General features: G+C 38.3%; 1 protein-coding gene across 1 annotated transcript in view; it reads right to left on the reverse strand.

Moving 5' to 3' along the window:
• Positions 1–593: 593 nt before the first annotated feature.
• The window catches only part of cep55l (centrosomal protein 55 like), a 26,145-nt gene continuing 12,568 nt past the window's right edge, over positions 594–14,170 (reverse strand). Inside the window, exons 2-6 of the mRNA XM_048609169.1 lie at positions 13,927–14,053; positions 11,892–12,211; positions 8,180–8,251; positions 2,444–2,569; positions 594–870 (exon numbers count right to left, since the gene is read on the reverse strand). Of these exons, the coding sequence (XP_048465126.1) occupies positions 682–870; positions 2,444–2,569; positions 8,180–8,251; positions 11,892–12,211; positions 13,927–14,053 (834 nt within the window). The 3' untranslated portion in view covers positions 594–681. The remainder of the gene's footprint in view (positions 871–2,443; positions 2,570–8,179; positions 8,252–11,891; positions 12,212–13,926; positions 14,054–14,170) is intronic.

The raw sequence follows: 14,170 nt of genomic DNA on the forward strand, positions 1-14,170 counted from the left end.
AAGTCTTAACCCACAACATGACTGGATCACCGAAACAAGGCCAAAAGCAATGTCACAAGAAAATTGTGTTTACATATTTTGGGTAAAGGCATCAAATTCCATAGTCTTAAATGCTCTGATTTTACAGGCAGGAATTTTTCTTTAGGCATGATAGGCTTTAGGGTTCCCACTTGATTACCGGTGAGCATTTCAAGACAAATGTAGATCGAATCCTGTAAAAGTTCTGTGGAAGTTAATAACTCACTCAGAGACAACAAGAACTGCAGATGCTGGAGTCAGAGATAACACAGTATGGAGCTGGAGGAACACAGCAGGTCAGGCAGCATCAAAGGAGCAGGAAAATTAACATTTCGAATCGGGACCTTCCTCAGAAAATCTAAATTCTGAAGAAGAAGGGTCCCGACCTGAAACAGCAACTTTCCCGCTCCTCTGATGCTGCCTGACCTGCTGTGTTCCTCCAGCTTCACACTTATCTCTGAGGTGGTAAATACTGCCTCAAGAAACTGCCAAAATTAAGTTAACCCTTCCCAAACGTACTTGAACTGGAAAATCAGTCAAGTTGCTCCGTTTTCTGAATTATATTAAGTATCAAATTCATTTAATGTTCAAATGTTTATTCGCAAACTGTAGCTTTCTGATTACAACTTTAAGTGAAATGAGAAAAAAAGGGCAGCATGGATTCTAGTAATTACAATAATCAACATGGTCCAAAAGATCACGGTGTTGACTTGTGGGATATTGAGCTTTGCACTTGGGGCATGCCAAGAAACTCTCATCAAGAAGATTGTTGGACTTTGGCAAAGGCAATTTGTCTTCATCATCACCATTCCTGTATAACACTGGATCTGAGAGGCAGATGTCTTGTACTTGCTGAAACAAAAGGTAGTTTTTTTTTTAAATGAATTGTTAAAATTTGTTCAAAAAGCACTCCAATAGTTTTAAGAAGCCAAGTGTCTAGCAGGCTTATAGCTAGTCTCACATTGCATTTCTTTTTCAATCTAGATTACGTGAATTAAAAAGTCAGACGGATAGAAATTCAGCTGACTTTCCCCAAATGAAGAGGACAATAAGCTGACATAGTTGCCAGAGAGCCATAAACTGAACCAAAAAATAAGAAAGGTTGACAAAAATGTAGCAGTTGCAGTAAAAGTGCAGATTGCCAATAACAACACAATCAATAATTGACTATGTAATGGTCAGCGTGCAGAAAGAGTTAGGGTTAAATCATGCATTTACAAATAAGGGAGGAAACCTTGCACAAAAAAACCTAAAATCTGTCTTAATTTTAACTGCTAAATAAATCTCACAAATATCTCAAATAAAAGCAAACTACTGCAAAAGCTGGAAATCTAAAATGAAAACAAAGTGGAGAAATTCAGCAGCTCTGCCACAATATGTGGAGAGAGAAACAGTTAACGTAAAGTCTGTTGACTCTTCTCTGGAACAGCCATAGTGTAAAGATGTGGTGGTCTGAAGTTGTCATTGGATTCAAAATTTTAACACTTCCTCATGTTACAGATGCTGCCAGGCCTGCTGAGTTTCTCCAGCACATGATTTTATTTCATGTATACCTCAGCTGATGCAGAATAATGTTGCCCATGCAGTTTCTGCAGATCCCCAAAAACCTCTTTCAAATGGGCCATAGTCAAGACAGCATTCCCTATAAATGCACTATCATCCTTTTAGTGGAAAACATATAGACTATATATAGTTTAAACACATCAGCTGCACTGTGAATTATATTAAAAAGTCCTGTGAGGATTAACAAACGACAGCAAATTGATTTTTCACTACGCTCACTATTAAGCAGCAAATTCTTATTAAAATAGTATCAGCTAAAACATAAGAAGAAAAATTCTGGGAAAACTTTAATGGGCAAACTGTACACAAAAATCACAGAATTATAAAACGTCTACAGTGTGGAAACAGGTCATTCAGTTCATCGAATCCACCGAAGAGTATCCCACACAGACCCACCACTCCTTAGCCTATCCTTGTAACCCTGCATTTCCCATGGATAATCCACTTAGTCTGCATATCCCTGAACACTATGGGTAATTTAGCATGGTTAATCCACCGAACCTGCGTATCTTTGGACAGTGGGAGGAAACCTAAGCATCCGGAGGAAACCCACAAGACTTGGGAGAATGTGCAAACTCCACACACCCAGGTCCCTGGTGCCATGAGGCAGGAATCAAGCATAACATTAAGAACGGACAAATTGATCCCACAATATTTCGAATTGAATTTTCATATTGACTTGTCAGGATGGTAAGGCACAAAGTAGATGAACCACAGTCTGATTATCCTACTCAGCTGACAAAATCCCTTCATGCAAATCTCCTGATATTCCTCTTACTACCTACCCTGCTGAGCACCACATTTGAGAAACAACTACGCGATCATTCAATGTTTCCCATTCAAATGAATGCTCAATCCTTACTGTATTCTCCAGTCTGGTGATCTGTTCTCGTGCCTTATGCAGCTCTTTCAAGACTTTCTGTAATTGGTGTTGCAGCTTTTGGCGATCTTGTTTCTCGCTCTCAAAATCTAATGTAAGGTTTTGCATCTGTAAAGAATTCAAAACGTGGTTATATGAAAGAAAACCAGAAACTTCACAATGGAGTGCTAGTTTATGTGTGGTAAAATATTTTAATCTATACTAGTTTGAGAAGGAAGCTTTTTAAAATGTTTAAAATTTGTGCACATATAGCATTAAAAAAAATTTCAGTCTATAGCCTTGGTGATCAAGGTGAAGACATCAAGGCAATGAGGAACAGAACACCTCTCCTTCCACAGATCACTGTTATGGCCTTTGTGATTGCAAAGTTGTGCACTGTGGACAAACAATCAATTGCAAAAAACTGATCTCAAATTTAATTCATAAAGAGAAAATGATAACCATGCAAGCTCTTGTGAATATTTTCTCTCAAATCCAACATAAAAATCAACTGTCTGAAAAAAAAAAGCAACATTGATCCTAATTGACATAAGACCATTAGGTAAGTAGGCCATTTGGCACTAGGTCCATTCCAACATTCAATGAGATCATGGCTGATGAGATAAGCCTCAACTCCACTCTCCTGCCTTCTCCCAAGAGCCATTTGGTTGAAGCAATCAACTGACAAGTTTAATCATCAAGGATGAGTCACCCATAGTAGCATGTCATATCATCCACATAGTGAAGTCAGCCAAATAACAGAATTCTTGAAACAATGCACAACAGTTGAATTAATTAACCGGTCAGTGGAATTCCTTGAAGCAAAAGTCCTTATGAATGCTTTCAAATAATGATTAAACAGGAGTCTCAACTTTCTTCCACTATTGCTGCAGTTAGGTCAAAACCATGCCTAATGCGTGTCAGAGTGGCATAAAAATGGTAGTTTATAGTGGATAATAAGTTGCACTGTTGCTAATGGCATGATGAGTAATTAGTTTTTCTAGCACTTAGGTGCATTCAACGATAACTGAGTAAACGGCATTGTGTTGGAAATCCGATGGTTTCTGAAGAAAGATGCGTGCACCTGAGAAATAACTTTAACTGGGTATGTGTTGCCATCTGATTTGTTTCAGATTTCAGTAACTCCAATATTTTACCTTCTAAATAGGGTTAGTTTGACTTTTTTTGATGTACTTCATGCAGAACTAAATAATAGCAGCTAATTTTCTGGCAGGCAGTTACACCGGCTATTTTGAATGAACTACATTTATTAAAATAAATTATGTTTAATCTTGAACAATGCAAAAAGGTATCCAGGGATGCAAACAACTGGATGAATTTCTTGCTCATTCCTGACCTTTAACAGGAATCTGATTTCTCTATGTTCCAAATACTTGAGATGGTTGCAAATGTTTCAGCTTGGTCTTTTGCACTGATGTACTGAGCTCGACCACCATGAAGAATGAGGGGTTTTTGGAGCTCCTCCTCCTGTTGATTTGATTGCCCACTGCCATGACTGGACGCAGCATAGCTTCTCTGAAGGATATTAGTGAACCCAATAGATTCACACCAATCTTATTTCCAATATCACTAATAATGAGTGACATTCTATTCCAGATATATTGAAGAACGGATTTTTGAATTTAAAATTTAGATGCTGTGGGATTTTAACTCTCACCAAAGCATTAATCTGGGTTGCTTGATTAGTTGTCCAGCAACATTATCATTATCTCACTGCTCATATTCGGTGAGAAACAAGACTTTACTTCTATACCGAGAGAAAAAAAATTGCTAAATTGTGAAAAGCTGTCAAACTTTCACTAGTTGCATATTTTAGCATCTCTCAGGTTTTAGGCAAAACATCATGAGCAGGTGACAAGAAAGCAATTTACGCTGGTTATATGCATGTTGTGTCAATGTGAATTCTAACAACCACCAATATTATTTGTTAAGATAATGAATCAGAACCTGACCTATTTATAGGTTTTAGTTTTTAATTCTAAAACTTATTTTTTTTAAAAAAGGACTGATACATGGAAGAAAGAAACTGCATATGTAAATTCAATGACCGTATGGCAAAGTCCTATGGGAAACCTATGGAATCTCATATTTAAAGTGAAATATTCAAACAGTGACTTAACAAGAAGAGATGAAGTGGCAGATTATCCTCTCCGTAGCAGAAAGTCACCTCTTGCTGACATGCCCAATTTACCCTCCAGGAATATGCAAAAAATAATTGGTTAAAAACTGTCTGCAACACTAGCTTCTGTGTTTTATTGGCTGGATGTCGTAGTATGTGAGGGCCAGTTTTGAGAAACACTCCACACTGTAGATAAAACAATGGGAAGAGCTTTTCTCACTGTGAACGCTGGAATTCAGTCACTATAAAGAAAAACAGAACAAGTGAACTTTAGCCAACTTGCAAAGACAAAATCTTGAAACCGAATGATCAATTGTCACTATCTGTGTCATCCAATAACGGCTACAACATGGTCTTAACTGGTCAGCACAAACAATTCAGAGACTGATCTGGGAACCGAGCTCTGGTCTGGTCATAAACATCACATTAAAATTATAGTGTAATGCAGAAACAGCACATATATGAAACGAACATCACCCAAAATTCAGCAAAGAGATATTCAACTTAGCATTTAATACAGATAGTCAATAGGCACAAAGTGTGACTATTAAATGAGTTGTGATATTAAACAGTAAAGTTGCACAAATTTAAACACTGATCTCATTACAATGACATTCAGATGGGGATGGCTTGCACTCAACTCGCTTCTTTGATTTGATAGAGTTTGATAGGTTATCATGTTGCTTTAGTGTAATTTATGCTTCTGTCATTGCAACATTACCACATGACCATATTGTGAAAATCGGATTTATAGTAATCATTTCCAAAAGGTCTGTTTACAACTGTTTTCACAACAGAATAACAATATAAACCCAATTTAACTGACCCTTTCTGGCTTTCAGCCAATAACTAGGGATCACCATAAGATCAGTTTGCTCATGATTCTCTTCAGAACAGAAACTGTATGTTACAGGAGGAGCTCATTCATCCAATCATGTCTGTGCCATCTTATTCAGCTAATCCCACTTTATAGTTCTCAATGTGTAGGCCTGTAGGTTTCTAAGTATATATCCAAACATTTCTGAAATGTGATCAGGATTATTGTTTGTACCACTCGTTCAATACTGATTTCCACATTTCAACACACTGGGTGAAAATCTTTCATCTCAACTCTCCTCTAATCCTTATACCAATTATTTAAATCTACACTCCCAGTTATTTGCCTCTACTAAATGAAAAATTACTTCTGGACATTCAATTTAGGCCTCGGACTCCTCTGTTCTAAAGAAAACAGTCCCAAGCCATTTGATTCTTTCTTCATAACCAAAAATTCTCCAGTCCTGGCAAATTCCTGTACAATGTCCTCTGTACCTTCTCCTGTGCAATCTCATCCTTCCTGTAATATGGTGACCAGAACTACGTGCATTACTCTAGTTATGACGTAAACAGTTCTAGCATAGCTTTCCCAATTATATGCTGTACTTTGGTTAATAAAGGAAAATATCCCATACTCTTAACCACCACTTCAATGTACTGCCACCTTCAGGGAATTGTGGACCACACACTCCAGAGTCCCTCTACATTTCTCTGTACTTTACCATTTTCTTGTCTATTATCTCAGCAGTCTCTTGACGAATTGCGTCTGCCACTTTTCTGCCCATTCTATTAATAGCTTCCTGAGCCTGTGTTCCTTTGGCTCCCTGATAGCAATCACACCCAAACCTTTATTTTTAAAAAGTCAGTTTACACACTTGATTATCATGTTTCCCAACATTTATAGATGTCAATTATTGATGGAAATGAAGGAAGCCTCTTACATCAAGACAAAGTTTTCATTAAAATCTGTGCCAAAATCTTCCATGCCAATCACAGATTGGGCATTTAATTGCATTCAGGTAGTGAGTATTAATTGGAGATTCACTTGTGCTCACAGCCATCCACTTCAGGACTTTTTGCCCTAACCCTGCAACCACAACTGCACCTGAAAGTGATGATGATGATGACCCTCAGCCCTACATTAACAACAGAGCAACCTCAAAACCACCTCCCCCATCAAGTCATCTTGACATTTTTTCAAGGTAAGGCATCAAATTTCCTTTTATTTCATTATTAGATATGAATTAAACATATATTCAAACTGTGCTATCCTGTGTGTTAGGTTTTTGGTGATTTTTGAGCAATTTTGAGTGATATTTTTTGGTGGTCTGCCCCTAACTCCACTTTTCCCATAGACCCCATTATTTCCATAGTGTGATTTTCTATAACAGATAGTTGCATTCCTGCGCAACAATCTTATTATAGCAGAACCCCCTGTAATTGTAGATACTTTTTAATATTTCTCATGCCTTCACTTTCTTGATCTCATTTATTAAATCTTTTCTCTTTATTTTCATTAATTCTCCATCTTTTTGCAGTTGAGTTCAAAGAGATTTTATGAACCTTATCCTACCATGTGCTCTTTGACATCTAGAGGGGTCTGGATTTAGAAGTCATGCCTTTTTTCTTTGTTTTCCTCCTTGACCTGCTCCTATTACTACGATATTAGTTTACTTTTAACTAGTTTTTTCCCCTATTTCACTATTTTCTACAAATCACACCAAATTTGAATAACATTGGTCTTTCTACAACTTAAATTGCACCCAAATGTTTTATCATTTACCATAATCATGTTAATGTAATTGAATTATGATCACTTCCATCAAGACGTTCTCCCAAGCTCAGTCTTCCACCTGAACAGCTTCTTTCCCAAAAGCCAAGTACAGACCTGTCCCTTCTCTTGTTAGGCTTGGTGTACTCAGGTTAAATTGCATGTATTTCAAGCACTCCATGGCCTTCCTACTGACTCAATTTCAGTTAATATTAGAGTGTTTGAGATCCCCAATTAAAATTGCTTTATCACATCTGCATTTCTCAACAGATTTTCAACATATTAGCTCATCTATCTCCTTCTGAATCGGGGATATGGTACACTGCCAGAATGTCCCTTTTATATTCTTCAGTTCAATTTAAGTGACTTTCTTTGATAACCTGTTTAGCACATCAAATCTCCTCACAGCTGTGATTCTTTTTTCTAATCAATATTGTGATCCCTCTTCTTTCAATTACTAAATTTTCTGTCATGCATTTCTGGTTTTGCTTGTCCCCCTTCTCAAACTACTTGGGCTCCCATTTGCCTGCTATGCCAATTTAAATCTTCCCCCCAACATTACACAATATTGGTCTCAGCCCCTGTTGAGGAGCAAACAGTCTAGAGGGTGCACATTCCATCCTCTAATTTTCACCACTTGCTGTATTGGCCAACCTTGACTAAGGTTACTGCTCAACAATTTGAATTTAAGACTTTATATTTCTGAAGTTTCTTTGTAATTCAATTTGAAATGCTACTTCAATACATCCATTATAAATCAAGGCAACCTTTTTTTCCACTATCTCTTAATCACTCCAGAATTTACGAAACAACCTAATTTGTTTGATATCAGATTGCAAATTAAAAAGATTAGGTGGCGGAAAACTGTAGAATTAAAGTCACAGAATACTGTAACTGAATGTTCCAAATACAGAAACGGTTGTGAAACAGTACAATTGTTTCAGATTTTAGACAGCAGTACAAACTTCAGTACATTTATGCTAATTAAGAACAGCACTGTCCATCGCTATACCTGTTGTTCCATCATTCTATTTCTTGTCTGTTCTTCTTGTTGATTTATAGACGACCTTTGAAGGAGCTGTATCTGCAAGAACATTAAAAAATGTAACTTGTTAACATGGTTGATTTTTAAATCAAAATTTAAGATTGGTTTTATTTCTTGCACCATTCAGGAAAACTGATATTCTTCCCTTGGATGTCTCCACAGCAATATGTATTGTTGCTTTTAAAGGTATCTGACCAAAGTTCAGTTAATAATTGGCCATCAAAAACATAACCTCAAATCACGGGTCTGCTCAAATGGATGCTAATGACTATGTGCTGGGTCATTTGTATATTTTAACTATCTTAAAGACATTAATAATTCTACTATTAGGATTATTCACCTCAAACAAACATTGGCTCACAGATATGTTTTGACCTTCTTAGAAGATTAAATGAAAAAGATTTGAAGATGTCAGAAATTAATAGTGATAGCGTTGTGTACTAAGCAAACACATGCAGCATTCAAATCCTGTGTTAATGGTTACTAGACTTACATGCCACAGCCTCTAAATCTGTTTCATGAGCATTGTCAGAAGTCATAGAGGACTACAGCATAGAAAAGAGCCCTTTGACCCATTGGTCAAAAACAAGAATCTAACTATTCTAATCCCATTTTCCAGCACTTGGCTATATACTTGTAGGCCCTTACATCGCAAGTGTCTTCTGTAACACCCTTTTGAGCTAGTTCTCGGTCAAATCCAACTCTGTATCACCATGCTAAATGGGATAGATTTTGAGCAGATCTAGCAACTCATGACTAGGCATCCATGATGTGCTGTGGGTCATCATTAACAGCAGAATTGTACTCTAGACAATATGCAACCTAATTGCCCAACATATCTCCCACTATTAAGCAAGTGAATCAACCCTGGTTCAATGAAGAATGCAAGAGGGCATGCCAGGAGCAGCACAGGTATACCTCAAAATGAATTGCCAGCCTGGTGAGCATGCCAAACAGTATAAGCTGTAAGTGATAGACAGAGTTAAGTGATTCCACAATCAATAGATCAAATCTACGCTCTGCAGTCCTGCCACATCCAGTTGTGAATGGTGATGCAACAATTAAACAACACACTGGAGGTGGTGGCTCTACAAATAATCCCCATCCTCAATAATGGGGAGCCCAGCACAAAACAAAGATGAAAAATTTACAAGAATCTTCAGCCAGAAGTGGCAAATGGATGATTGATCTCGGCCTCCGCCAGAGATCTCCAGCATCACAGGTGCCAGATTTCAGCCAACTCATCCATCTCATATGATCAAGGAATGGCTAGAGATACTAGATACTGTAAAGGCAAAGAGCCCTGATAAACATTCCAGCTCCAAAACATGCCACACACCTAGCTGCTGCTGCAATACAGCTAAACACCGACAATGTGGAAAATTGCCCAGGTATGTTCTGAACACAAAAAGCAGAAAAATATCCAACACGTCAACTACTGCCCAATGAGCCTTTCAGTGAAGTGACGGAAGGGTCATCAACTGTGCTATCAAATAGCACTTTCTCAGCGAATCTGGCTCTCTAACACTCAGTTTGCATTCTGCCAGGCCCACTCAGCTCCTGACCTTTGTTCAAACATGGACAACAAGAGTTGATTTCCAGTGATCAGGTAAAAGGACTGTCCTTGACATCAGGCCTGGTAAAACTGAAGTTAATTGGAATCGGGGTGAAAAACCTCTGCTGAACAGAGTCATTGCTGGCACAAAGGAAGATGATTGTGGTTGATAGAGATCATTCATTTCAGCTCCAGGACATCTCTAGAAGGAATTTATCAGGGTAGTGATCTTGGCCCAACCATTTTCAACTGCTTCAATGATGTTCCCTCCATTAGAGCAGAAGTGGGAATGTTCACTGATATTTGTACAATGTCCAGATGTTGAGGCAGTCCATATCCAAAATGAGACAAGACCTGGACAACATTCAGGTTTGGACTGAAGTAGAAAATATCATACCACAGAAGTGCTTGGCAATGACCGTCTACAACGAGAGAATTTAACCATTGCCTCTTAACATTCAATGGCATTATCACTGTCCAGTATGCCAGTATCAAGATCTTCGGGGTTACCACTGACGAGAAACGGAACTGGAACAGCCATATAAATACTGTGGCTACAACAGGTCAAAAGCTAGGAATTCTGTGGCAAATAACTCATCTTCTGACTCCCCAAAGCCTGTCAACAATTTACACAAACAGGTCAGGTGCATGGTGGAATATTGCCCATTTGTCTGGACGAGTACAACTTCAACAACACTACAGTAGCTTGACATAATCTAGAACAAAGCAGCCTGGTTGATTGGTACCACATCCACAAGTGTTCATTCCCTCTGCCACGGAGGTTCAGTACAGCAGGGTATGTCATCTACAAGACACACCACAGAAATTCACCAAGGTACAACCTTCCAAACCCATGACCTCTATCTAGGCCAATGCCTTCCAAACCCACAATCAAAACCATCTAGAAGGTCATAGGCGGCAAATACATGTGAGCATCACCACCTGCAAGTTTACGTCCAAGTCCCTCACCATTCTGATTTGGAAATATATCACTGATCCTGGAGTGTCACTGGGTCAAAATCCTGGAACTCCCTCCCTAATGGCATTGTGGGTGTACTTACACCAAATGGGCAGCAGCATTGAAGAAGGCAGCTCGTCACCACTTTCTCAAGGGCTGCTCGGGATAGGCAATAAATGCTACCTAAGTCAGTGATGCCCAAATGGATGAATGAAGAAAAATTGCACAAGCACACTGTTTTTTCTGATATCTGCCATTTGGATCCCTATTAAGACAGAATACCAAAGTATCTCTCTTTGGCGAGATCCTCACAGAATTTCTGAAATAAAACATTGCTCAAAAAGGTTACGCTGTCCAGACTACACTGTTTTGGAAAGTGTCCTGTCCAGTGTCTCAGAGGTCCACCTCACAGCTCCAGCAATAATGCCCAGGACACAATGGGTACACCTTTAATTGGATTTAAAATGGACAAAACAATGTTTACACTTAAGCAGCTGATGGCAGTCAGATGAGGGAACCTTTCTACAACAAAAAATTCCCAGGCACAAGGCCATGAAGTCTCTTTAATGAGCATAAACAGGGACTTTAAATGGCAAACATCTGCTTAAAAAGCCTCCGGTGACCCATTCCAAATGGTTTTAAGACCACGGCATCTTATACTAAATACAGGCTAAATTAACATTTCAGCTCAATACCTCATCTTGTCAATCTGTTTACTGCCTAAAGTATTGAATCAAAAATTGGTGGATCAGTATTTTCACCATAAACTAATTAGTTCTTTCTTGGACTGTGCTCTGTGTACCAAGCTCTGATGAAGTCCATTTCTTGGTACTTCAAAAACTTTGTTTACAAACAGACTAACAAACATGGGTGAAGACTTGATCACCACCACCAAAAGTGCATACATGTAATCAGAGCAATGAGAAGCAAATGCAAAGACAGATACATGGAGGATGTCTGGGAAGTTTGTTTGGAAGGTGAAAGCCAATTATGAATCACACATTCAACAGCTCAGATGCATTAATCGAGGGAATGCTAACCAGCATTAAAACAGCAATTCAACCCCATGCTGTGAACTCTCACTTCTCAAAGTGGCACGGGTTTATAACAGTTTTAAGAGCCCAAACACCCAGGTCTGCTGTATTAACAAAAAATGTCTTTTTAACCTGATATAACAAGTCCGCTGATCTTTTTTTCTCCTCTTCATATTGAGCTTTTAAATTTTCTAACTCTGTTTGAAGTTTCTGTATTTTTTCAGCTGAGCACTTCTTTTCTTCATCAGCCTTCCATTTACTGCAACCTTGTTCTGCTTGCAGTCTGACATTTAAGGCATTGACCTCCAAGTTCTTCTCTTCATAATGCTTTTTCACATCAGAAAGCTCCAATTTAAGTCTTTCTGCAATATCACGCTGTGCTTCACAATCCCTTCTCGTAGATGAAAGCAGTTGCTCATAGTATTTCTGTTTATTTTCCAGCTGTTGATTTGCTATGAACATCAAAACATGTCATTTAAGTCACAGGCACTCAAGAAAGAAACATTTAAAAAAATACATGCTAAAGCGAGATTGAATTAGTCTGAGGTTGTTGGCTTGCTCGCCAAGCTGGCTTGTTTTTGTTCAGACATTTCATCACCATGCCAGGTGACATCAGCAGTGGTGCCTCCAATGAAGCGATGTTTTTCTACTCCGCTTGGAATTTATAATGTCCGGTCCGTTATGGTGAGTACTGTCATTTCCGGTTTTGATCTATATGGGTGTGTACATGGGGTCCTGTTCTATACGTTTATGGATTGAAGTATGGTGGAGAACCATGCCTCTAGGAATTCCCATGCGTGTCTATGTTTGGCTTGGGGTACTATGGTTACCTTGTCCCAGTTAAATCGATGGCCTTAAAAACCAGAAATGACAGTACTCACCATAATGGACCAGACAGTATAAATTTCAAGCAGAGTAGAATGACGTTGCTTCATCAGAGGCTCCACTGATGATGTCACCTAGCATGATGACAAAACATCTGAACAAAAGCAAGCCAGCTCGGCAAGCAAGTCAACAACCTCATCCACAAACCAAGCTACAGATCTTTGCCAAAACTTTAAACTGAATTAGTCTAGATGGTGATTATAGGTATATAGCAAGGCAAAATTGATACCAAAACTATTAGACCCAAAGTAAAGTGAAAATATTAGACAACTGGTTACAAACAAATTAATTAATTCACAAAGTAAAAAATCTCCATCTTCTTTTAATGAAAGAATAACATGCAAAAGCTTTACTAACAGAGAAATAACCAAGGACTAGTGGCTGCAGCCAAATTTTGAGGATGCAAGAATCTTCAGGCCAATTGGAAGCAAGAGGTAAAACACATTAGTGCTAATTCAATCAACTAAGACAAGTCTATTCAGGTGCAGGGCACCTTTTGGCTGGTTACTTGGAACATATCAAGAAACACTAACTGGCACAGGGTTAAAGTAGAACCGGGACAAAGGTATGCGCAATATCTTATCCGTAACAAATCCATTTCAAGTAAAGACTAGCTCTACTTGCTTTATTCAGTAACTGGCTATCAGGAGTATATCAATTACAAACAAAGTATTACAGGAATCTTTTTGGATAACTGTATTCCTATGTTTCATAGTAAACAATATGACAAAAACAAATAACTCAGATCCCTGGAAATCACAGATGAGAAAGTTCAGTGACTTCTGCAGGGCGTCCCAAGTCTACCGGATTATTGTCTCATCTTTTGTGGGCATTTATGCATTACTGCCCAGGACGTACAGTACAACCTACAACTTTCACAGAGTGTGACATGAAATTGATGGAAAACACCCAATCTTGCATGCACATCATTTTTTTTTTCAAACTTCAGCTGTGTTTAAGCAGGCTTGTCAAAATGTAGTCCGTTGGCCACAATGGGGCCCTCAGAGGTTTGCTTTTTAACTAAAACATGTTAATACAAGTTTTATTGGTTAGCTCTGCCATTTGGCACACTTTAACCACTTTTATTAATTATCCATTCACATTATTGATTTATTGCTTTGGAATTGTTTTTCTTCTCTCTATTCATGTCTATAATTGTGGTGAACCTTATTTTCCTGAAATTTGCTCAGTGCCCACAATGAGAGAAAAATTGAAAAGTGCACCATTCCCAACGTGAGAAAGGTGGACAACCCGGTGTTAGAGGAATGATGCAGTTCCATACTTTCTTCTTTGGAGTCAGAACACCGACTATTTTGTTGTTCTAGCTCAAATATGCGGCCAAGCAGACCCCTGACGTAAGCCTCCCGTTGTTGGTCATATATCAGCCATTGCTGGTTTTTCTCTAGAGCCTACAAGACCAAAAGCAGTTGTTACTTATGGCATTTAATTTTACTAACATATGCACTTCATTAACATTAGAAGTATAAATATTGTTGGGTTTAAATAAAAAATTAGAAAATCTTGAA

Source organism: Rhincodon typus, chromosome 20 (assembly GCF_021869965.1).
Source record: "Rhincodon typus isolate 14 chromosome 20, sRhiTyp1.1, whole genome shotgun sequence".
Classification (NCBI taxonomy): Eukaryota; Metazoa; Chordata; class Chondrichthyes; order Orectolobiformes; family Rhincodontidae; genus Rhincodon; species Rhincodon typus.